The sequence below is a fragment of the Manihot esculenta genome, chromosome 7, assembly GCF_001659605.2.
Source record: "Manihot esculenta cultivar AM560-2 chromosome 7, M.esculenta_v8, whole genome shotgun sequence".
In the NCBI taxonomy this organism is placed as follows: domain Eukaryota; kingdom Viridiplantae; phylum Streptophyta; class Magnoliopsida; order Malpighiales; family Euphorbiaceae; genus Manihot; species Manihot esculenta.
The window spans coordinates 17,306,457-17,334,121 of NC_035167.2; the positions used below are offsets into that span (position 1 = coordinate 17,306,457).

A 27,665-nucleotide genomic window follows, 5' to 3' on the forward strand; every position below is an offset into this window, starting at 1 on the left:
AATGCATTTCCTTTACCAGCGGGCAGAGAGCCTTCCTTTTCCGATTCTCTATTTCCTTTCCTCATTCGCAATCTCCGATCCATCCCTAAAACCAACTGACGAGAGATCGATGATGATGAAGATGCCTTGGAGGAGGAAGAGCAGGAGCTTCCATCTTCAGCTACAAGGGGCAATTAGTACCATTCAATCTCCATTTCTATTCTTATTTACCAATTATTGCCATTCTTCTACTTCCACACTTGAAGATGCACGCTTCTTGACAAATAACTTCAAATCTGCTTCTTTTACCCGCCTTGATGATGCCATTGCTTCCTTCAATCATGTAATTCATAAGCATCCTCTGCCTTCTAGGATTCCATTTAATAGATTCTTATCTGCCCTTGTGAAAATGAAACAATATCACACTGTCATTTCCATGTCCAAAACAATTGAATTGGTAGGAATCTCTCACGATGTTTATTCTCTTAACATCTTAATTAATTGCTTCTGCCACTTACATCTTGTGGATTTTGGCTTCTCTGTTTTTGGTAAGATGCTCAAATTCGGATTGGAGCCGACCACTGTGACATTTAATACCTTTATCAATGGGCTCTGTAGGGAGAGTAAAATCGATAAAGCAGTGGAATTTTTCGATGATATGGTTGCACGTGGTTATCAACCTGATGCTTATACTTATAATGTGATAGTAAACGGAATGTGTAAATTTGGGAAAACAAACGTGGCTATTGGGCTGCTAAAGGGAATGGCTGATAGAGGTTGTGAGCCAGATGTTGTGACATACAATGCAATCATTGACGCCCTTTGCAAAGATGAGCTAGTTGGTGAGGCTTTAGAGTTCTTCTCTAAAATGAGGAATAAGGGCATTTCACCTGATGTCATCACTTACACTGGTTTAATTCATGGTGTTTGCAAATTAGGCCAAAAGAACCAAGCTTTGGCCTTGATGAATGAAATGGTAGAGCAAAACCTGTTACCAAATGTTTATACCTTCAATGTATTGATTGATGCTCTTTGCAAGGATGGAATGGTTTCAGAGGCTCAAAATACATTCATTGTAATGATTCAAAGAGGTGTAGAGCCTGATGTTGTCACCTACAATTCCTTAATTGATGGTCTTTGCATTTCAGACCAATTCAAGGAAGCTTTGACCTTGTTAAAAGAAATGGTGGGGAGGAACATATCCCCTGATGTTTTTACCTTTAATATATTGATCGACACTCTTTGTAAGAAAGGACTGGTTTCAAATGCACAAAATATATTCAAGATAATGATTCAAAGAGGTGTGGAACCTACTGTTATCACTTATAGTTCATTGATGGATGGATATTGTCTAGGCAACCAAATTGATAAGGCTAGAAAGCTATTTGATCTGATGGTGACCAATGACGTAGCTGACATTTTTAGCTACAACATTTTGATCAATGGATATTGTAAGTGCAAAATGATAGATGATGCAAAGGATATTTTTGGTGAAATGTCTCATAAAGGTTTAGTTCCTGATGTTGTTACTTATTGTACTCTTATAAAGGGTATGTTTCAAGCAGGAAGGCCCCAAAATGCAAAAGAGCTCTTTAAGGATATGTACTCTCATGGTCAACAGCCAAATATAGTAACTTTCTCAATTATGATTGATGGCTTGTGTAGACAGGGGAATCTTGATGAGGCACTCACACTATTGAAAGCAATGGAGAAAAGTCAGTTGAAGCCTAATCTTTTGATCTATAGCAGTCTGATCAATGGTATGTGCAAGGTTGGGAAGATTAATGATGCCATGGAACTTTTTTCTAGTCTTTTTGAAATTGGTTTACAACCTGATGTTTATGTATATAGTGCAATTATGAAAGGACTCTGCCAACAAGGATTAATGGATGAAGCGTATAAGGTATTTAAAGACATGGAAAAGGTAGGATGTTTACCAAATAATTGTTGTTATAATATCATCATTCAAGTCTCAAGCATGAGGATTTACCAAAAGCATCAGAACTAATCAACGAAATGGTTGATAAGGGGTTCTCTGCTGATGCTACTACCACAGAATTGGTAGTACTTTTATCGCAGAATAATGATCTCATTCTAAGCAAACTACAAAATCGTTCTGAGGCTTCTAAAGCTGTGCAATGAGGGATCAGCAAACTAAAGTTGTTATATCTTGACCGTTCAATGGTGTCTTGGAGAGAAACTTGGTAATTACCTTCTTCAAATGTGGTAGATATGTAATTTAACTAACTTCAAATTTCATTTTTAATTTCAATCAGCTGTGATTCTCTTCCACAAAACGAAAATTTCTAACACTGCAAATTACCTGCAGTGGAAACCATGATATGTGTGTGCCTTTCTCTTGAACTCAGACATGGACTAGATCTCTTTGGATATAAGATTGTTGATGAATGGAGGTAATAGATTTCTAATGATCAAGTTGCTGTTAAACCCACCATCTTCCTTACAATTTTTTTTGGGCTGCTACTACAACCTTAACTCGAGAGCTTAGTCCTAAAAATGAGTTGAGAACTAAAACTAATTGATTCCATGCTATAATGCTTAAGAATCTTTTTCTATTTTACTTTTGTGCTCAATGACCTTTTAAAATGCTATCATTTTTCAGTAAACATGCTGCATTAGGACAATAACTTGGAGATTTTATCATATATTTTGATTTTTACTAGTAAGAATGCGGGTGTTAAATCAGTGAACTAGCAGGTGTTAACACCTGCTTTCTGTATCATTTTACCAAAGCTACTCATGCCTGTTTCCGTCCATTAGAATTTAACACCTACTAGTTTATCATATACATGCATTACTTGTAATAAGTTTATGCTCCCAAAATGATTTCTATTTATTGCTAGTTTATTACTTGTAGTAAGTTTATGCTCAAAATAATTTCTATTTATTGCTCCTTGAGTTAATACTTATAACTTGAACTAGAGTTAATACTTACTCCTTGAGTGCAAATTTTAACACCTACTTGTTGAGTTTAAGTATTAATTTGAGTTTTTGCAACAGGTACATCAGAGATTGAGCATGGTGCAGTATCTCTTCCACCAGTCCACCAGGTCTTTTCCCGCATGCCTGAGATGAAGATGGATTAGATGAGCAAATCGAGGATTTTTGTTGATTACTTGTTGTATACATTTTGGGGTACTATTGATTTTGGCATTTACTACAAAAATATACTTTTAATTATACATTTTTTGTGGTTGTACTAGATTATTTATCTTCAATTTTAAGTTCAAAAGACTCTTCTTTTTTTTTTTTTTTTTATAATTGAATACATTAGATTTGTGGTTGATTTGTGTTATATTATGCATTTAATAGGTTGGTTTTGTGATATTTGTAATTATTTTGGATCGTTTAAATAAAAATTGCAAACGAAAATGCAACTGAAAATCTGGTTCAAATTTTCGTAAAGGGTGTAAAGAAGCAACATTGAGTCACTTTGCTTTGTAGATGATTTGTTTTTGTTTTGTCATGGGCTAGGAATTTGGTCTGTGGGCTTGGAGAGGCCTTGAAGTTGAGGAGGTTTTAGGATTGCAAGTAAATGAGTCTAAGAGCTGTGTTTATCTTGCAAGAGTGCTAGAGGAGATGAAGCAGCAAATTCTACAATTCCTCAATTTCAGGGAGGGATTTCTTCCTGTTATCTATTTGGGATTACCTCTGGTATCTACTAGTAGTAAAAAAGAGCATTGTCAGAAGCTTATTAGTATAATAACTAGTAGAATTGACTCATAGTCTGCTAAATAATTATCCTATGCTGGTAGGGTACATGGTGAGGAATAAGTTGAAAAGCCTCAGTTTTTGGGGATCTCTAAACCTAGTAATGCTAGTTGTTCTTGAAAGAATCTGGTGAAAATTAGAGATTGTTTTAGAAAGCATTATGCATATAAGTTGGGAAGAGGGGTTTTTCATTTTGGTATGACCCTTGCATGGGTGGGAAAAGTCTTGTTGAGAGGTCTCTGAGTTGAATATGGGATATTCTGACATCATAGACATGCTAAGGTGAGAGAGGTTTGGAGGGATGGTATGTGGAGGCTTCCTAATCCATTGGATTCCACAATGGAAGGAGCCTGGGAAGAGGTTCGAAAATATTATGTAAGCAATGAATGGGCAGATTCTATTAAATGGAAACTCAAGACTTACACTGTTAATAGTACTTGGAAAGTCCTAAGAAGGAAGGGTGGAGTGGTTAATTGGTGGAAGGTGATGTGGGGTAAGCGTATTCCCAGGCAGAGTTTTATAACCTGGTTAGCTATCCATAATAGACTTCTTGTCAAATTGAGGCTACTTAGATGGGAATGTTAAATAATCCGAGGTGTTGCTTCTGATTACTTAATATTAATTAGACTAATGATCACCCATCGAAAAAAGTGAAACAAGTGAAAAAACTTGTGTAAGTCTTATTTTTTAGCAAAGTTTATCGCTCAAGATCAAGTAGGAATATTCTTGTGACAGATACTTTACCGTCTCAGTTTGGTCGTGCAGTAGTTAGGAGTGTAAATGAATCAAATTATTGGTTTGTGAGTTATTCGAGATTTAGCTTGATAAAATTTCAATCGGACTCGATTTAATTTATAAACAAGCTAAGTTGGAGCTTAATTTTTAGACTCGTTTAGTAAACAAGTCAAGTTTAAACTCCATAATATTCGGCTCGTTAAAACTCGTGAACTCGACTCGTTTTCGAACTTATGAGTAAATTCGCAAATAGGCTCGTAAATTATTTCGTTAAGTAGGTGAGACTAATATCGTAAGAGAAATAAATTCAAACCCCGCATATATTCTCATGAGCCAATTTAAGTTTTTTAAAGTTCAACTCCATATAGTTTAATTACACTTTTCAAACTTGCAAATATTCGGATCATTAAAATTTAAGAGCTCATTCTTTACAAGTTTGTGAGTTAATTTTTATATGTACTTATTTAATTAAAATTATTTAATTTTAAGCTTATAGTTAATAGTAAAAAAATTCTATATTTTTTATTTTGTTGCAATTATACCATGTATTTTTTTCAATTAAACTCTAACTTTTTAAAATTACTCCAAATACACCCAACCGTTACTTATACTGTTAAAAAACTAATAGAAATGCCACGTTATTCGCTATATCACCACGCCATATCAGTAAAGTTTATAATTAATTACAAAAAAACTCTATATTTTACTTTTATTGCAATTCTATCCTATATTTTATTTTTTGCCAATTAAACTTAATCTTTTTATTACATGACTAAATGTACTCTACTATTACTTGTATACTTAAAAACTTATAAAATTATAAAACAATCCTCTTAATATCTGACTACCTTACTATTACTTGTATAGTTAAAAATTACAAAATTATAAAGTTATCCATTTTTACTATTAAATGTATTTAAAAATTACTATTTATATTATTATTTATTTTTTTTACTTTTATCAATAATTTTATAACAATTTATCTTAATTTTATTTTGACTAAAATCATTATCAATCTATTTCTTTTAAATTTGTCTAATATGCTTACTATTTTAGTATTACTTTTAAAATTATTATTAAGAAAATAACCTTATTAAATATATTAGACATAAAGTGTTAAAAAATACTTTTAAATAATATGTAAAATGATTCAACTTAAAATTATAAAAAATAATAAAATAATTTTTTAGAATATTTTTTTTATAATTATTCTTTTAATTCTCGAGTATAATACTAATTCACCACTTTTTTTTTCTAAATTATACTAATATTTAGAGTGAGTTTCAAGAAAATTAATAGTATATAGATTAAGGATTTGATTGTCTAGTCTAAGTTGGTTAAGTGACTAAAAGAATATGCAATTCATCTGAAATTATAAATTTAGTCTTTACTCCTCTATCTCCTAAAAAATAATTATTAATAAAATAGATAATTGCTAAAAAATCTTATATTTTTAATTTTATTACAATTATTGTAATACCCGGCGAGAGTCCGGCATCGAAATTCTTGTCGTCCGATAGAATCCAGGATGTCGGAATCTTTAGAAGGGTAAGATTTATGTTTTTCTTAAGTCATATTGTATGTTTTAATGTTTTCAAGTTAAAATGAAAAGAGTTTTTGAAAGAAAAGAACCAAGGCAGAAAAGCCAGGTTTGGCCGCCGAAGGTGACATTCGGCAGCCGAACATGCATGGCTTTCGGTTTCACGTGTGGCCGCCGAAGGTGGTCTGGCCAGCCACCTATAAAAAGCCCTCAGTCGGTTGAAAGGATAACTCTTGCCGTTTTCTTTCACTTTCTTAGGTTAGACCCTGTCCTTCTTAAGTTTTCTTCATGGTTTCATCAAATCATGCAAAGGTTTGATTGATTTTTATGGATTTTGAAGGTTTTGAGCTAAAAACACAAAGTTGTGAAGTTTGGAGAGTTTGAAGGAGAGGTGCTCTAAAACTCCACGTTAGGATCGTTCATCTTCTTGGTTTCAAGAGGTAAGGGAAGATCCTGAGCTTGTTTTCATGATTTATACAGGTTTTATGTGGTTTTGGGAGAGAGTTGCATGAATAGGGTTTAAAAAGAGAGGTTTTGATGATTTTGTGAGAACAGCATGTTTATGTGTTATATGTTTGTGTTGTTGGGATTTTTAGGTAGTTTCTGACCCCTTTGAGCATATGCTTAGGTGTATGCATGTTAAGGAAGTGAGGTGGTTGAGTTTGGGAGAGTTTGGTGCGTTTTGGCGTGAGGCAGAGCAAGGTTCTGCCTTGCTGATGAACCCAGCTTCGGCCGCCGAAGAAAGGTTCGGCCGCCGAACGTGCTGAGGAGGTGGCTTCGGTTGCATAAGCTTGCCCCCGAGCCTTTGGACTTTCGGCTCTGGAGGGGAGTTTCGGCCGCCGAAGGTTAGAGACTTTCGTCTCTGGAGTGCTTTTCAGCCTCCGAAACTTGCCCCCGAAAGGGTTCGGCTGCCGAAAGTTGAGATTCGGCCGCCGAAGGTGCATGAGTTTCGGCTCTAGAGAGGACTTTCGGCCGCCGAACCTGCCGTCGAAAGTGTTCTGTCCAGCCTTCCTTTGCATGCTTTGCATGAATGTTTGAGTGAGTTGAAGGGGATTCTTGGGGAGTTTCATAGAGTTGTTCATAAGCTAGTTTGGTCCCTCATTTGAGTTTATCTGTACCTACACAGACCAGAGGAACCAGAGAGAGCAGCAGTGAGTACTGCTCCAGTGTTTACAGAGCCTGCAGAGTCAGTCCAGAGAGCCAGAGGTGAGTGGAACTAAACTTAATACTCGTTTTAATTGAGCCATTAAATGCTTTTAGCATATTTCATGCACCATGATTATGCCATAGGGTGATTGCATTAGAATCCACGAATATGTTGCATTGCATACTTATTTGTTGGTGTGGGTAAATGCTGAATGATCCAATAGTTCCAGACAGGAAGTCCAGGACCCCATTCTATGGCCTGGCAAGTAGAGAAAAGTCCAGGACCCCATTCTACGGCCTGGCAGGTATAGTAAAGACCAGGTGCCCAGTCTACGCCCTGGCAAATGGTAAGTATAGGTGTTATATACACATATACATATACAGTACAGGAAGACTAGGACCCCAGTCTACGGCCTGGCACGGAACAGTTACTGAAACTATGTGGTGACAGGTTTACCCGTGATGTGAATTGTCTGTGATATGATGCATTCCATAAGATCATGTTTAATGACCTGTTTTACTGTTCTACTCACTGGGCTATAGAGCTCATCCCACTCCCTTAACCCCAGTCTTGCAGGTTCAGTGTACAGTGTACAGGGGAGATCAGCAGAGTACAGGAAGAGTAAAGAGATTTGTAATAGCTTAGAGTGGACATGTAATCTTAAAGAGATGTAACAGTTGTGTGTAATATTAGAATTGTGCTTGACTTAGTTATATTTGTGTTGTAAATCTTTTGTATACATGGTCTGTTGATATAACTGTTTTAGTATGTGAAAACAACCAGGCTTAACAGGTATGAGTTAACCCATCTAGAGCAAGCTCTAGTCAGGGGTACAGAGTACAGAGTACAGAGATAGTGCATGCACAGGTTAAGCCTTGGTTCAGAAAAGAGTTTTTATTTTCACAGAAAATGTATGATCATGTATGAGATTTACAGGTACACAGAAGAGAGTATAGCAGGCTTGCTACGGGTTCTGGCGGCTTTAAGCCGACCTGAATCCTAGCGCCGGTGACGGTCCATTTTGGGGTTGTTACAATTATATCCTAAACTTTTAAATTGTTATTAATTTTACCTTGAAATTTGCTGATGTGGCATGCTGATATGACATTGACATGGTGAGTGATGTGGCAATTCTGTTAATTTTTATTGTTACAAGTAACAAATAACAGTAGAGTATAATTGGAGCAATTTTAAAAGTTCAGGGTTTAATTGACAAAAAAAAAGAGGGTGTAATTACAACAAAATCAAAAGTACATGATTTTTTTGCCATTAACCCTTAAACTTATTAGTTTTAAACTAAAAATCATTATAATGCACATTTATTAACTATTCGAGACTAAACTCGGTAAAAACTCGATTCGTCTAAATTAATATATATATATATATAAATGTGGAAATAATAGATGGAATAATAGGATTTTCAATAATAAACATAGTTAAAATTGATAATTAAAAATAGCTATTTATTTTGATTTGTTGAAAGAAATAAAAAAAATTATTATTATCTAAAATATTTAATTTAATTGATTTTTTTAAAGCAAAACTACTGATTGTATTAATAAAATTTTATCAAATAAAGAGGGATATCATCCCAAATAATAAGACGATTATACCTAATAGATTCTCTAGCCAAAATATGAACAGTTAGAGTAGCATTACGATGAACCCATCTAATAGAAATATTAATTTCCGAGTCTAATAAAGATTTACAATCATTCAAAATCAAACCCCTGCATAAGATAATTTGGCAAAAATGCTTCTCAAGTGCTTATCTAAACCTCTGCATAAGATAAGTTGATAAAAATATTCCTCATTTTTTCTCATCTCTCGAGCATAAATATTAAAGTCTCCCGAACAAAGTCACGAAAGAGAGCTTCTAAGAGATAAAACTCGAATGAGGTTTCAAGACGGACGTCGTCGTTGCGATTCCGAAAACCCATAATAACTAGTAAACCTCCATTGAACATTACCTTTCGAAATAACCGAATCAATAAAATTTGAAGAAAAACCAACCGCAGAAACAGACACATGACTCTTCCACATTAACAAAAGGCCTCCTCTCAATCCTTGTCTATTGACTGAGAAGCAACCATCAAAATATAAAAAATTACGAAAAAATTCCATACGAGAACTAAGAGCTTTTGTTTCCATCCAAAATAAAATGTATTGGATTGTATGTGAGAAACCTCTCTATCATACAGAAATCATAAGTGACGATTGAAATATCTCTGGAACTCTTAACAGAGACAACAATATCTTTTTCTTTATCGATAATCAATTTACCTAGATCGTCTTCCATAGAGAAGGGGAAAGAAGTTAGGTTTAAGAAAAAGGAAAAGGTAAGAGTATCGAGTCACAAAGGCACCACAGAGGGAAACTTTTTTAATTTAATTGGTTAAAATTATTTTTTTATTATAAATTCTATTTTATAAAATATATATGTATACCACAGTCACGAATTTTTTGAGACCGTTATATTTTTTATATTTTTTTAGTATATAAATATATAATATTTTTTAGTATATTTTATTTAAAAATTTATAAAAAAAACTTAGCTGTCATGAACGTAATCAAATTGGTGAACCACATTAAATCTATATGTTATTCTTTTTTTTACTTATTTTTTAATTATGTGATTATTAGATTTTTAACAAAAAGATAAATGAGATTTCAAATATTAAACGTGGTTAAATTTAATAATTATAAGTAACTCTTTAAAATAAAATATTTAATTTAATTAGTTAGAGTGGTTTTTTTTTTAAAGCAAAACTAGATTGTATTAATAAAATTTCATCAAACAAAGTGAGATGCAATCCTAAACAGAGAGACGATCATACTTAATAGATTCTCTAACCAAAATATGAGCAGCTAGAGTGGCATGACGATGAATCTATCTAACAGAAATATAGTTCCAGAGTCTAACAAAAGATTTACAATCATTCAAAATCAAACCCAGTTTAGAAATGTCTAAATGTGGAGACTGAAGAGTTTAAACCACCGGCGTATTATTACCTTCCGAGAAACCAGAAATACCACGTTGAAATATACTCTTAGAGTTTTTCAATAAAATTTTGAACTTGAAACAAAGCCCCCATCAACTTGAAAAAACCAACTGAAATTGGCCAAACTTGATACAAATCCTGGCGGAGCAGAATTGTCGAAATCACGCAGCCACAGGCTTGTCGGTCTTTGGTTCCGACGAATAGGTGCTCTGAGAAAATCACCCCAACTAAACTTTATATTTTCTTTCTTCAACCTCAGCCGCAAGTCACAGAAAGTCTCCACATGATCCAGTTTTCCACATAGATAGCAAAAAAATAGTCAGCTTTTTGTATTAAAACTTCACAGCAAATACAGTACTATCATCTCCAACAAACTTCTTCCACCGTTTCAAGGGTTGTCGAATGTCCAAACAAACTTTAACTCTCATATGGCCTGACGACATAGCTTGTATCTCCTTCCAAACAAGCAGAAATCGATTGTACAACCAAGAACCCCCATTCCCTATATCTTCCAAATCAACATTATTAAAAAACTGAAACAGATATATTTTTGCCTCTAATTTTATAATAGATACCCCTATAAAGGATACCATAAATCTGTTAAAGAGGTTTGCATATTTTAAAAATTAATTGGATTGTATGTGAGAAACATACCCACCATACAGAAATCATAAGTAACGATCGGTGTAATGACCCCAAAATGGACCGTCACCGGCGCTAGGATTTAGATCGGCTTAAGGCCGCCAGAACCCGTAGCAAGCCTGCTTTACTCTCTGAGTACTTGTAAAATCTCATACATGGTCATATATTTTCTGTGAAAATAAAAACTTTTCTCTGGACCAAGACTTAACCTATGCATGCACTATCTCTGTACTCTGTACCCCTGACTAGAGCTTGCTCTAGATGGGTTAATTTATACCGATTAAGCCTGGTTTTTCACATACTCTGTAAAACAGTTATATAACCAGACCATGTATACAACAGATTTACAACAAATAACTAAGTCAAGCACAAGTCTAACTTTATACACAACTGTTACATCTCTTTAATATTACATGTCCACAATATTCTATTACAAAACTCTTCTCTCTTCCTGTACTCTGCTGGACTTCCCCCGTACACTGTACACTAAACCTGCAAGACTGGGGTTAAGGGAGTGGGATGAGCTCTATAGCCCAGTGAGTAGAACAGTAAAACAAGTCATTAACACATGATCTTATGGAATGCATCATATCACAGACAATTCACATCAAGGGTAAACCTGTCACCACATAGTCCCGGTAGCTCTACCGTGCCAGGGCGTAGAATCGAGCACCTGGTCTTCCTGTCATATATGTATACGTGTATATAACACCTGTGTACTTACCGTTGCCAGGGCGTATGTAACGATCCAAAAACCGGACCGCTACCGGCGCTAGGATCCAGATCGGCTTAAGGCCGCCGGGACCCGTAGCAAGCCTGACATGTAACCTGTAAACCTGTATAATCCCATACATGATCAACAACATACATAAAAATTAAAACTTTTCTTTCCATATACATCAACCAAACTCAACCTGTGCATATACATTAACATAACATTGATCCCTCTGTGGGATCTCATCAGTGCCCCCAATGGGTGACATAACTTATGTTGAGTTGGTTTACATAAACATCATAAAAATCTCTAAGATCATGTATTAAAAGGGATAACAACAATCTATGGTCAAGCACACCTCTAACATCCATAAACATCATCTCATACATATCTATACTGATTAAGACATTACATTACAATTTGATCATGTCCATTGCTAGCTATTACATAAACATGACTTCTTTACTCTATCCGGACTCCTGCTCTATACTGTACCTGCAAGCCTGGGGGTAAAGGGAGAGGGGTGAGCTAAAAGCCTAGTGAGCAGAACTATAAAACATATTAACACTATGCTCTATGAAATGCATCATAACACAGACAATTCACATAAGGGCTGGGTGAACTTGTCACCAATTAGTCCAAGCTAACTCTGTGCCAGGCCATAGCATGGGGTCCTGGTCTTCCTGTCATAACATACATTACTTACCATTGTCCCAGGGCCTCCTCTGGGCTCCTGGTCTTCGAGTCCCATAACCGTGCCAGGCTGTAGAATGGGGTCCTGGTCTTTCCTTAATCTGTGCCAGGCCGTAGAATGGGGTCCTGGTCTTCCTGTCATGGACTAATTGGGTCATCCAACATTCACCCACATCAACAACAATCGATGCAATGCGGCATATTCGTGAAAACTAATGCAATCATCCTATTGCATAATCATGATGCATGAAACATGATAAAACATTTAACTTCTCAATTTAAAAGATTAAGTTTAGTTCCACTCACCTCTGGCTGACTCTGACAACACCGAAGCAGCTGAACTCACTGCTGAGGTCCTCGGTTCCTCGGGTCCGAACCTACACAGGTGGACTCAAATGAGGGACCAAACATACCTGAACATAACTATAAACTACTCCCCAAAAACCCCCTAAAACATCATGAAACAACCATAGAAAAACATGCAAAGGAGGCCTGGACAGGGCACTTTCGGCGGCAGGTTCGGCGGCCGAAAGTCCCTCCAGAGCCGAAAGTCAGGCAGGTTCGGCGGCACCTTCAGCGGCCGAAACTCCCAGACAGAGACGAAACTCATGCATGTTCGGCGGCACTTTCGGCGGCCGAAACTGCCAGACAGAGACGAAAGTCTCCTTTCGGGGGCAGGCTTCGGCAGCCGAAAGGCTTGCCTCCCCAGCCATGTTCGGCGGCCGAAAGTCCTTCGGCTGCCGAACCTGGTTTCTGCCAAAGGGCAGAAACTTGGCTCCTTTTGCGCATTTCGCCTCCAAACCTTCCAAACATGCATTAAACCTATTCTACAACACACATACACAAGCATACATGTTCCTAGGGGCCTCAAACCATCATAAACCCCATCTACAACACATCAAGCATCCACATTGTTCATGAACATACATTTATACCCATAAACATAACCATAACCTAAACATGCATTCTAACCCATAGATCTACTTAAAACATGCAATGAGCTTAAGATCGGCTCTTACCTCTTGAAGATCGAGAGAGAGACGACCTAAAGCTCGGAGGTGGGAGAGATTGGGTTCTTGAACCTCCAAGCTCCAAAACTTTGCTCAAAAGCTCAAATCTTCAAAACAAAGTTAAAACAAATGAAAATCTTGAAGGATCTAGAGGAAAAACATCAAAGATTGGTGAGGGACGGCGGAGAGCTCACCTTGGCCGAAAATGGGGAAAAAGCTCGCCCGTTTTCGGATAAGGGACCCTTTTATAGTGGCTGGCCAGGCCACGTTCGGGGGCCGAACGTGCCTCCGCATGCATGCCATGTTCGGCGGCCGAACCTGGACTTCCCTCACTTATGCCTTCGGGGGCCTAAAGCACTCCCGAAGTGCATGCATGTTCAGCGGCCGAACTAGGGGTTCGGCGGCCGAACCTGAGTTTTCCTCCAATGCTATTTTCATGCAAAAACTCATTTTCTTTCATGCTTAAAACATAAAACACATTAAAACATTTTATAAAAACATGGTTCTTACCCTTCTAGAGGCCTCTGACATCCAAGATTCCACCGGACGGTAGGAATCCCGATACCGGAGTCTAGTCGGGTATTACAGCGTAGTCAAAGGCTCCTGGACTTTTCTATACCTGCCAGGGCGTAGTCAAAGGCTCCTAGACTTTTCTATACCTGCCAGGGCGTAGTCAAAGGCTCCTGGACTTCTCTCAGAGACTATTGGATCATTCAGCATTCACCCACATCAACAAATAACTATGCAATGCAACATATTCGTGGATTCTAATGCAAACAACCTATTGCATACTCATGATGCATGAATTATGCTAAAAGCATTTCATTTCTCAAGTAAAAGAATTAAGTTTAGTTCCACTCACCTCTGGCTATCTGGACTGACTCTGCAGGCTCTGTAAACTCTGGAGCAGTACTCACTGCTGCTCTCTCTAGTTTCTCTGGTCTGTGCCTACACAGATGGACTCAAATGAGGGACCAAACTAGCTTATGAACAACTCTACTAAACTCCCCAAGAATCCCCTTAAACTCACTCAAACATCCATGCAAAGCATGCAAAGGAAGGCTGGACAGGACACTTTCGGCGGCAGGTTCGGCGGCCGAAAGTCCTCTCCAGAGCCGAAACTCAAGTACCTTCGGCGGCCGAATCTCTACTTTCGGCAGCCGAACCCTTTCGGGGGCAAGTTTCGGGGGCTGAAAGGCACTCTAGAGACGAAAGTCTCTAACCTTCGGCGGCACCTTCAGCGGCTGAAACTCCCCTCCAGAGCCGAAAGTCCAAATGCTCGGGGGCAAGCTTGGGCAGCCGAAGCCACCTCCTCAGGGTTCGGCGGCCGAATGTACCTTCAGCTACCGAACCTGAGTTCATCCGCAAGGTAGAAACTTGCTTTGCCTCTCACCAAAAAGCTCCAATCTTCCTCAAACTCAACCACTTCAATTCCTCCACAGGCATACACCCAAGTATATGCTCAAAGGGGTCAAAAACTATCTAAAAACCCCAACAAACAGCAAAGCATAACACATAAACAAGCTTTTCTCCCAAAATCATCAAAAACTCTCTTTTTACCCTATTCATGCAACTCTCTCCCAAAACCTCATAAAACCTTCATAAATCATAAAAACAAGTTCAGGATCTTCACTTACCTCTTGAAACCAAGAAGATGAATGATCCTAACGTGGAGTTTTGGAGCAACTCTCCTTCAAACTCTCCAAACTTCAAAACTTTGTGTTTTTAACTCAAAACCTTCAAAATAACATACAAATCAATCAATCTTTGCAAGATTTAATGAACACATGAAGAAAACTTAAGGAAGACAGAGTCTCACCTCAGAAAGTGAAAAGATAAACTCATTCTTATCCGTTCAACCGACTGAGGGCCTTTTATAGGTGGCTGGCCAGACCACCTTCGGCGGCCACACGTGAAATCGAAAGCCATGCATGTTCGGCGGCCAAATGTCACCTTTGGCGGCCGAACCTGGCTTTTCTGCCTTGGTTCTTTTCTTTCAAACACTCTTTTCATTTCAACTTTAAAACATTAAAACATACTATATTACTTTAGAAAAACATAAATCTTACCCTTCTAGAGAATTTCGACATCCTGGATTCCACCGGACGACAGGAATTCCGATGCCGGACTCTAGCCGGGTATTACAATCGGAATATCCCTAGAGCTCTTAATAGGGACAACAACATCTTCTTCTTTATCAATAGTCAATTGACGTAGATCATCTTCCATGGGGAAGGAAAAAGAAGAAGTTAGGTTTAAGGAAGAGGAAAATGTGAGAGCATCGAGTAATAAAGTGAGAAACATAAGTGATGATCGGAATATCCCTAGAGCTCTTAATAGGGACAACAACATCTTCTTCTTCAATAGTCAATTGACGTAGATCATCTTCCATGAGAAAGGGAAAAGAAGAAGTTAGGATTAAGGAAGAGGAAAGTGTGAGAGCATCGAGTAATAAAGGGAGCACAGAGAAAACTTACGTCGAAAGTTTATCAAATTAATGATTTTTTATTTAAATATAAATTCTATTTTAAAAAATCTAATTTAAATTGAATTAAATATATAACTTTATTATAAAAAAATTCTTACATAAATTAAACTCTCAAGATATATATATATTTTTAAGGTATTTTGATTTTAATTTTTTTATTATTTATCTTATTATATAAAATTAAATAATAGAAAATTAATATAAACGTCATTATTAATAAAACTATAAGTAAATATTTCCATAAATATTATTTTGTAATGTATGATAGTTAATAAACTACAAAAAGTAAATAAATTCTAGTAAAAAAAAAATTGAAGCATCTAATTCTAGTTTCAATGGCCCCACTTTTGTTAAAAGATAGTTATCTTCATTTCTTAAAAAAAAAAGTTAAATAACAAAAAAAAATCAAAATCTCTATGTTAATTTAATTTATTATTAATTTTAGCTAATCTTATTAATTTTTATTGATTTATTCAATAATTTTAATAATTTTGTTATTTTTAACAAAGTTCGTGTTGATATAAAAAAAATGAAATATTTAATTTTTTATTATAACCATTTCATTTATAATTTATCTTTCATTTCGTATAAAAAATTTAAAGAATTCATTAAGTGTGAATATTGCATATAATTTGTGATAATCCCTCCCATTTCAAACTCCTGATAAAAAATCTACTGACCTATAAACTAATTACCATATTTAGCAATTACCATTAATAAATAAAATGTAAATAATTAGATAATTAATAATGATTCTTGTGAAATTGCCTTAATTTGCTAACTTTTTAAACCAATCAATAAACTAATCCAGCTAAAAAACCTTGCTTAATACGGAAATCCAAATTTCCTCAATATATATAAATTGAATCCCAATTACTCTTTTCTATTATACAATTTCCTCTCGAATTCCTCTCACTCTCAAACCTTTCTTTGACTTAGAAAATTTTGATCAATAATACCATCGTGGAGAGTTTTTAGCGAAAAAATGAAATATTTCTCTAAGATTTTAGGTCAACGTTATATAATCAAATCATTTTTTTCCTATAAATTACTCTCCAATTCGATTGATAAAAAGCTAAAACCCTACAAATTCAAAGAGGCTATGTAGCTATGTATGTGGGTGATGAGGGCAAAAGATACAAAGTTTCGATAGAGAATCTGAAGTTTTCGGCATTGCAAAAATTGATTAAACAGTCTCAGGATAATAATTTTGACTCCAAGATTGATGGGCCAATCATGCTTGCTTGCACTACCGATAAGTTTGATGAATTACTGAAACTTGCAAGGAGATTCTCACCATCAAATGAAATTTTAGAGAATTTTAAATAATTTTTTTATATAATTAAAATTACTAATAAATCCTTATATTTTATCAAAAATTAACTATTCAATTTTTATTTTCAAATCACTCAATTAAAATATAGTCAAATTCTTTGATATTTTTATTGAATAAAATATTAGTAAATATATTTTTAGTTTTGATTAGAAAAACTAAATTATATATGTAAAATTTAAAAATAAATAAATAATATAAAAATTTATTTTAACCGAATGACAGAATTAAAAAATTAAACAGTTAATTTTGATAAAATATAAAAATCAAATAATAATTCACTCCTTTATATTTTAAAGTAATTTTTTGCTACTTCATGGCAAATTCTCAATAATTTTACCAATTATATCTACTGTTTATATACAGTCTTTTTTTTAAGTTTTATTTTTTCTATTCGTTTGATTCCAAACTCTTGAAATAAAGTTAGTATAGAAATTAAGGCATGGTTTGTTTATAGAACATATTTTTTTAAAAAATATAATTTTAATGATAAAAAAATAATGACTAATTTAAAGTGCATTCATATAACTTCATCATTTTTGTTTTCTCAAAAATTAATTATATAAAAATAAGTATAAATTTTTATATAATGGTAAGAAATAATATAATTTTTTTAAAATATAATATTTAATACTCAAATAATAGTATAAATAATTTTATAAATGGTTGTACATAAAAATATTAATGAATTATGTTCACACAGTATATAATATTATAACAAAAATTTATTATTTGATCATTGTCATGTAAAAAAATTTATTAGTTAGTTCATTTTTGAAAAATATATTAAAAGTTTTCTGAGATTTTAAAAAATTTACCGGTTAGTCACTACGTTAATTTTAACTGTTAAATATTATAAAAATAAAAATTATTATTTAATCCATGTAATATAAAAAACTCACTAATTAATCTAGTAATTTTGAAAAATATATTAAAACGTTCTTAAAATTTTAAAAAATCTACTAATTAATTTCTTTATCAATTTTAACCGTTAAGTTTTACAAAAAAGTTTCAAATGTTCTCAATACGAAGAAATTAATTAGTAAATAATTTTATAAAATTAAAAAATTAACTAATAAATTTTCGCTTACTACATAAATTAAATAATAAAATATGTAATAGGCAAAACTAATGAAATGGCTAATTAATATATTTTTAATACCTTAAGGACGCTTTAATATATGTTTCAAAATAAAGAGACTAACTAGTGTGTTTTTCTATATTATAAAAACTAAATAGTAAATTTTACTTATAAAAAAGTCTAAAATTTTTTCAATACAAATGGTCTAATTAATAATTATTTTTATAAAATTAAAGAACTAACTAATAAATTTTTAATATTATAGAGATTAAACAATAAAATATTTAATAATTAAAACTAATGAAAAGACTAATTAGTATATCTTTTGAAATATAAATTATTTTTTATTTTATTTTTTAAAATCGAGAAATCAATTAATAAGTTTTTCTATATCACTATAATTAAATTATAATAATAAAATAAAAATATATTTTATAAATTAATTAATTAAATATTTATTTAAAAATATAAATCTGACTGATGAGATAAAAGTTTAAAATTTTTAACGATAGTTTAATAAAAATTATAAAAAAAATTGCATTGATAACAAACATACCCTTTAACTTTTCTCGTTAGTAACATAAGTATATCGACTAATAATGTAAGTTATTAAGGGGAAATACACTTTTTTTTTTTTTTATTAATTTCATATTGAAAAGAAAAAGAATGAGATATCACCTAAAATCACTCTAAATTAATAAGCAACATGACTTATATAAATTTACAATGAGTATAAATCAAACTTTTTTTTAGTGAAAAATATTATAATTTAATTATTATTAATATTTAATTATTTTTAATTATTATCATATTTTAAATTTATTATTGAAATTATAACGAGAACTTTTATCATTGTTATTAAAAATTTTTTATAAGTATATTAATTATTATTAATAAAAAATAAATTTATCATTATTATTATCATTTTAATGATCGATTATAGTATGTCATAATTAATATTAATAATTAATGTATAATATTCTCCTTAAAAATTTTTAATGACAGAATCTCTAATAAAGACTTAACTACCAAATAAAATAGTCATTAATGATTTTTAACCATCAATTTTTAATATTCAATAATAAATTTAATGATATAACCTTTAAATTATAAGTAAAATATATGAAAATACTTAACTGACTCAAAAAAATTTTAATATATATCATAAAATTAGAAGTAATTATTGATAAACTATTATATGTAATGCCACATAGTTCAATTTTTTTAATGGCATACATTTGTAATACTCTAAACTTTAAAAAGGTGTCATGAAATATTCGAATTATTTGAAAGTGAAGTTAAAATAGTCTCACAATCTTAATATAGCATGAAACTTTCACGATGATGTTTATGGTGAGTTTCAATTTTAAAATTTATGCATTGTGTATAATTTTATTATTATTAAGTAATTATTAAAGGTGAAATTAGATAACAATTTGATTTTTGTGGACATATGTCAATACTTTTGTACTACATACTATTTTATACTAAGATTAAAAGGTCATTTTAATTATATTTTGAATAGTTCAAGTGTGATATAAGATGTTATAAAAGTTTAAGATGTTATAAAATTTTTTTAATAAAATTTAGAGGTGCAAATATATGTCTAATTTTTCTTAATTCAATAAGTTCTTTTAAATCTATTAAGAGATAAAGTTGATATCAAAATAAGTTAGAAAGTTGGTTATTAAGAGTATGACAAATGCGTTGTAGTGTATACAGATTAGTCACTTAATTTTAGTGTACATTAACTAAATTTAACTTTACTTCATAAATATCACTCATCTTCGTATTTGAATTTTAAATAATAACTTTCTTTAAAATCTGGTGAATCTCTGACTAGATGTCTATATGTAATTTTTATTATGTGGAATAATTCTTTTTTTTAATAAAAAAAAATTATTTTTCATGTAAAATTATAAAGGCATATAAATATCTCCCAGACCTATGTGATAAATATTTCTTTTTTTGAAATTTAATTCAAGTAGGAGAAGCCACATAGACAATCAATAAGAGATTTTACCGCATTCTAATAAAAAGACAAGAAACAGAAAAAAAAAAGAGCAGAACATCAAACAAATACCAGCGTCCCAGCAATCCTGAAGACTGGACACGAACATGCACTTCTCGATATCATACTTCCGAGAGATAGAGGTCAGTCGGAGAAGAAAAATCTGGTCCATTACAGACAGCTGAGGAATGTCGTTACAGCCAGGGGGACATCCCTCCAAGAGAGGTCCACATCTCAGTTTATTCCGAAACCTTCCTTCAGCTCTACCACTATAAAACCCTCGACCCAACCCTTAATAGAGTCTTTGTTCTCTGTTAGTGTATTTGCCCTAAGCCATTATCTTGGACCTTTTTTGTATATCATTTTTGTTATTAATAAAAGAGGTTTTTATTATCATTATTTGTTTGCATGTTACATAATAATGATTATCATCCCTGGTTACTTATTATTATGTTGATAATAATAAAATATTGCTAGTATGATTATTGATTGATAATCATGAGATGATTATATATATGTTGATATAATTCAATAATCATAGATATTTGTTAGAGAATAAAGTATTGGATGGACCCGCATTAAGATTACTACATGGGTTATTGTCATAAGTGAATCTCAGAGTAGTTATGTCTTAATCCTTTGACTTGAGATTGTCATAGTTTCCAACATAAAGACTGTTATGTTTTGACATAACCAAACATTGTCTTTAATCGGACAATCATAAAGGTTATGATTGAGCATAATAGAAATTATGTAAAGGATATTAAACAATCAAGATAGGATTTATCCCTCTCTCTGAGAGAGATATCTTTTGGGCCCCTCGATAAGTGAAACTGAGAAATGCATGACCGTGCTCAAATGAATTGATAGTGTGATCAATATCATTTGAATTTATCAGTCCTACTTAGAAATCGAGAAATCATAAGTTTGAATATTATAAGCTTGACATTGACCATGACTTATATTCAAATTAGATATCGTGTGACAAAGGGATTAATATTTGTTCTATTTATTAGGCTTTATCGGACTATTGATCCTCATATTAGTTGGGTAGTCATAATGTATTGCTAGAGGCCACTTATGACTTATGGGCCTTGTGGGACTGGGCCTATTGCCAATTAATGTGAGCCAAAAAGAACGTTGTTGATGTGCTATGACATATTAATGGGCTAAAAGCCCAAAGCCCATTAATATAATTAATAATAATAAAGTGTTATTATTATTAATATTAATTAATAATAATAAAGTATTATTATTATTAATTATTTATTATTATAAGATAATAATATTTAAAAGATATGCAGTTTATCTGTAACTATTACAGATAAAGGACTATATCCGTAAGATATTTAAGTATTTGCGAGATTGTGATAGTAGGTTCTGAACACAACTCTTTTGGGAAAAGAGTTGTGGGAAAACAAAAAACTGAAACATATAAATACTCCTTCTACGAATTTAGGAGTGATGAAACCTTTTAGAAAATTCAGTCTAACAGTTACAGATTTTGGAGCACATAATCTATCCATCCTTGAGAGAGCTAGCACTCTAGAAAGATAGAAAACGTTCGTGTGGATACCATTGAGGGTGTTCATTTGAAAAGACAGCACCATCAGTCCGACATTGTATCTTTTCGACAAGATTAACAGGTTAGTCTCATATCCTTCGTTTGAAATAAACGAAGCACTCAGATTCTGGAAAAGGAAATCAGAAATTTTTATTTTTCCGCTGCGCAATTTAGGTTGTAATAATCTCGGGATTTCCCAACATGCCCTGAGAAATAAACAATCCTCCTCGATGAGCAAAATAGTAGAACCCCTAGCTAGCCCTGACCAAAGAAAAAAGGTGGAGAAAAGGGCGGCCGACGGGGCAAAACCCCAGCACAGGCTAACGGACTTGAAAGAGCATATGAAGAAAATGGAGTTGGGTGAGAGCATGCGGGGAGTTACACCGAAGTAACGGAAAACTTCAATGAAGAAAGGAGAAAAGGGAAAAGTTAAACCAAAATCGCGTTGCTTGACCAAAAAAAACAAGCTGCGATCCAGCTGAGGGTCAATCAAACCCAGCGATGGAGGAACGGGAAGAACGATCTTCTTGTTATGAAGGAGCCCTCACACAGTAAATAGAGGTGTCTAGGTACTCCCAAAAAAAGAAATTGACAAGCGAGGAAGGGGTGATGCAAGACTTTAGATTCACAACGTTAGGGATTTTGGGGGCAGCCATTAGAGAAAACAAAAGACGTACCTCAAGGAAATTTTACAGAAGATGAGAGAGATGAAATACAAAGAGTGAGGCAACAAGGAGAGTCTGGAGAAAATTGAGGATTTTAAATTCGAAAAGAGTAAAGGCAAGGAAAGGACGTTTTGACAGGAGCCACCCTTGGCCGTGCGGTCATAATGAGGGCTTAGGGATTTACCCCTTAATCACTCATGGAATAACTGCTGAGGAGGTAAAGGGACACTTAATGACTGCCGGGCTTCTTACACCTGGGGTGAGACCAGGGTCCTGAAGAAGAATACATGCCCAAAGCCCACCAAGCAATTCTCAAGCATACCAGACTAACATCGCAAGCCCTAGCCTGACGACGTGGAGCAAGCCGGATCAGCCATGAGTGCGGTCCAATAGAAGATAGCAAGCCCAGTCACTTCGCAGCCCTATCAACATGCGCGCCAGAGGAAATTAAATAGTCGCCTGATAGAGAAAGGTACACTGGCGAGTCTGCACAGAGTATCGATTATGCGTCACTAGAGAACAAAGAAAAAGGGATAAAGGGGGGAGAGAGATGATCCTCCCTGGCTAAGCTTATATTTATATTGTAAAATCTCATTTTCTGGATCTTAGAACATCATTATACATAAAAATATTAATAAATTATGTTTACACAGTATATGATATTAAAATAAAAAATTATTATTTGATAATTGTCACATTAAAAAAATTATTAGTTAATCCTTTAGTTTTGAAAAATACATTAAAAGTTTCTGAAGTTTTAAAAAGGCTACCGGTTAGCCCCTACATTACTTTTAACTGCTAAGTATTATAAAAATTACTATTTAGTACTGTAATATAAAAAAACTCACAAATTAATTCATTAATTTTGAAAAATACATTAAAACGTTTCTAAAATTTTAAAAAAATCCACTAATTAATCTCTCCATCAATTTTAGCTATTTAGTTTTACAAAAAAATTTCAAATTGAAAGACTAATTAATGAATTGTTACTAAAGCATAAGAAATACATTTTAGTGTACATAGGGTAATTTTAATCCATAATCACTTAATTTTATTGTTTATTTCACTATATTCATTGAATTTAATATTATTTCATAAATATCACTCGGATTCTATTTGAATTTTCAACGGCAACTCTCATCAGAATCCGATAAATCTCCAGTTAGGTGTGCATGCTTCGCTTCTCCTATGTAAAATACTTTTTTTTAAAAACAGAAGATTATAGGTTTATAAATATCTCTCTGATATATATAAATAAAATATTTTAATTTAATTTTTTAACTTTTATGACATTTTGTAAATAAATATATTCATATTTTAAAAATAATTTCGTTTTTTTTTGAACTGGTTTAAAAATAATTTCTTATAATTTGTAATACAATATATTGTATATTAAATCTATAGAAAAAGATTTACGTTAATATTAATAACACATAAAATTGAAAATGCGAAATATATGCAGTGAGTTTGAGCATTTTAAAATTTTATTATATTTAAATAATTTTTATATTAATTTTTTATTATATTAATTAAAATTATAATATTATTCAAATAAAAAATGCGTTAAATAATTCTTACAAGAGTAAAGCTTGGTAAAAAAATTAATTTTATTATACTAAATTAAAATAATTAATAATAAAAAATTATATAAACTAAAAATCAATTAGATTTTTCATGAAATTTTATTCAATATTAAAAATAAAAGTACCTATTTATATAACAGCCTTTAATTTGGTGCCCAATATTGTATATAAAAAATAATATAGAATTAATATATATATATATATATATATAATTAACATACACAATGTCTACAAATAGGCAATAGCCAATGGCACTTTAGCAATGATAAATTATTATTATATAAATTTAATTTGTTATTAAATAATATTTTTATATGAAAATTTAATAAAAAATTACAACGAGTAATGCATTTCCTTTTCCGATTCTCTATTTCCTTTTCTCATTCCCAATCTCCGATCCATCCCTAAAACCAACTGACGAGAGATCGATGATGATGAAGATGCCTTGGAGGAGGAAGAGCAGGAGCTTCCATCTTCAGCTACAAGGGGCAATTGGTACCATTCAATCTCCATTCCTATTCTTATTTACCAATTATTGCCATTCTTCTACTTCCACACTTGAAGATGCACGCTTCTTGACAAATAACTTCAAATCTGCTTCTTTTACCCACCTTGATGATGCCATTGCTTCCTTCAATCATGTAATTCATAAGCATCCTCTGCCTTCTAGGGTTCCATTTAATAGATTCTTATCTGCCCTTGTGAAAATGAAACAATATCACACTGTCCTTTCCATGTCCAAAACAATTGAATTGGTAGGAATCTCTCACGATGTTTATTCTCTTAACATCTTAATTAATTGCTTCTGCCACTTACATCTTGTGGATTTTGGCTTCTCTGTTTTTGGTAAGATGCTCAAATTCGGATTGGAGCCTACCACTGTGACATTTAATACCTTTATCAATGGGCTCTGTATGGAGAGTAAAATCGATAAAGCAGTGGAATTTTTCGATGATATGGTTGCACGTGGTTATCAACCTGATGCTTATACTTATAATGTGATAGTAAACGGAATGTGTAAATTTGGGAAAACAAACGTGGCTATTGGGCTGCTAAAGGGAATGGCTGATAGAGGTTGTGAGCCAGATGTTGTGACATACAATGCAATCATTGACGCCCTTTGCAAAGATGAGCTAGTTGGTGAGGCTTTAGAGCTCTTCTCTCAAATGAGGAATAAGGGCATTTCACCTGATGTCATAACTTACAATGGTTTAATTCATGGTGTTTGCAAATTAGGCCAAAAGAACCAAGCTTTGGCCTTGATGAATGAAATGGTGGAGCAGAACATATTACCAAATGTTTATACCTTCAATGTATTGATTGATGCTCTTTGTAAGGATGGAATGGTTTCAGAGGCTCAAAATACATTCAATGTAATGATTCAAAGAGGTGTAGAGCCTGATGTGGTCACCTACAATTCCTTAATTGATGGTCTTTGCATTTCAGACCAATTCAAGGAAGCTTTGGCCTTGTTGAAAGAAATGGTGGGGAGGAACATATCCCCTAATGTTGTTACCTTCAATATATTGATCGACACTCTTTGTAAGAAAGGACTGGTTTCAAATGCACAAAATATATTCAAGATAATGATTCAAAGAGGTGTGGAACCTACTGTTATCACTTATAGTTCATTGATGGATGGATATTGTCTAGGCAACCAAATTGATAAGGCTAGAAAGCTATTTGATCTTATGGTGACCAATGAAATAGCTGACATTTTTAGCTACAACATTTTGATCAATGGATATTGTAAGTGCAAAATGATAGATGATGCAAAGGATATTTTTGGTGAAATGTCTCATAAAGGTTTAGTTCCTGATGCTGTTACTTATTGTACTCTTATAAAGGGTATGTTTCAAGCAGGGAGGCCCCAAAATGCAAAAGAGCTCTTTAAGGATATGTACTCTCATGGTCAACAGCCAAATATAGTAACTTTCTCAATTATGATTGATGGCTTGTGTAGACTGGGGAATCTTGATGAGGCACTCACACTATTGAAAGCAATGGAGAAAAGTCAGTTGAAGCCTAATCTTTTGATCTATAGCAGTCTGATCAATGGTATGTGCAAGGTTGGGAAGATTAATGATGCCATGGAACTTTTTTCTAGTCTTTTTGAAATTGGTTTACAACCTGATGTTTATGTATATAGTGCAATTATGAAAGGACTCTGCCAACAAGGATTAATGGATGAAGCGTATAAGGTATTTAAAGACATGGAAAAGGTAGGATGTTTACCAAATAATTGTTGTTATAATATCATCATTCAAGGGTTTCTCAAGCATGAGGATTTACCAAAAGCATCAGAACTAATCAACGAAATGGTTGATAAGGGGTTCTCTGCTGATGCTACTACCACGGAATTGGTAGTACATTTATCGCAGAATAATGATCTCATTCTAAGCAAACTACAAAATCGTTCTGAGGCTTCTAAAGCTATGCAATGAGGGATCAACAAACTAAAGTTTATATAACTTGACCGTTCAATGACGAAATGGTTGATAAGGGGTTCTCTGCTGATGCTACTACCACAGAATTGGTAGTACATTTATCGCAGAATAATGATCTCATTCTAAGCAAACTACGAAATCGTTCTGAGGCTTCTAAAGCTATGCAATGAGGGATCAGCAAACTAAAGTTTATATATCTTGACCGTTCAATGGTGTCTTGGAGAGAAACTTGGTAATTGCCTTCTTCAAATGTAGTAGATATGTAATTTAACTAACTTCAAATTTCATTTTTAATTTCAATCAGCTGTGATTCTCTTCCACAAAACGAAAATTTCTAACACTGTAGATTACCTGCAGTGGAAACCATGATATGTGTGTGCCTTTCTCTTGAACTCAGACATGGACTAGATCTCTTTGGATATAAGATTTTTGATGAATGGAGGTCATAGATTTCTAATGATCAAGTTGCTGGTAAACCCACCATCTTCCTTGCAATTTTTTTTTGGGCTGCTACTACAGCCTTAACTCGAGAGCTTAGTCCTGAAAATGAGTTGAGAACTAAAACTAATTGATTCCATGCTATAATGCTTAAGAATCTTTATCTATTTTACTTTTGTGCTCAATGACCTTTTAAAATGCTATCATTTTTCAGTAAACATGCTGCATTAGGACAATGACTTGGAGATTTTATCATATATTTTGATTTTTACTAGTAAGAATGCAGGTGTTAAATCAGTGAACTAGCAGGTGTTAACACCTGCTTTCTGTATCATTTTACCAAAGCTACTCATGCCTGTTTCCGTCCATTAGAATTTAACACCTACTAGTTTATCATATACATGCATTACTTGTAATAAGTTTATGCTCCCAAAATGATTTCTATTTATTGCTAGTTTATTACTTGTAGTAAGTTTATGCTCAAAATAATTTCTATTTATTGCTCCTTGAGTTAATACTTATAACTTGAACTAGAGTTAATACTTACTCCTTGAGTGCAAGTTTTAACACCTACTTGTTGAGTTTAAGTATTAATTTGAGTTTTTGCAACAGGTACATCAGAGATTGAGCATGGTGCAGTATCTCTTCCACCAGTCCACCAGGTCTTTTCCCGCATGCCTGAGATGAAGATGGATTAGATGAGCAAATAGAGGATTTTTGTTGATTACTTGTTGTATACATTTTGGGGTACTATTTATTTTGGCATTTACTACAAAAATATACTATTAATTATACATTTTTTGTGGTTGTACTAGATTATTTATCTTCAATTTTAAGTTCAAAAGACTTTTTTTTTTTTT

General features: G+C 33.2%; 1 protein-coding gene across 5 annotated transcripts; it reads left to right on the forward strand.

Moving 5' to 3' along the window:
• Positions 1-27,665, forward strand: LOC110619134 (pentatricopeptide repeat-containing protein At1g63330). 5 transcript variants are annotated; one of them, XM_021762386.2, is made up of 5 exons: positions 1-49; positions 24,298-26,241; positions 26,415-26,599; positions 26,725-26,838; positions 27,418-27,665. In XM_021762386.2, exons 1-3 carry the CDS (start codon positions 2-4, stop codon positions 26,535-26,537), a joined length of 2,115 nt encoding a protein of 704 aa, XP_021618078.2. In that variant the 5' UTR covers position 1; the 3' UTR covers positions 26,538-26,599; positions 26,725-26,838; positions 27,418-27,665. The 5 variants fall into 5 exon arrangements, with proteins under 5 accessions (XP_021618078.2, XP_021618079.2, XP_043814370.1 ...); XM_021762387.2 differs by lacking the exon at positions 26,725-26,838; XM_043958435.1 differs by lacking the exons at positions 24,298-26,241; positions 26,725-26,838; positions 27,418-27,665 and having other exon boundaries at positions 3-1,998; positions 26,415-26,534.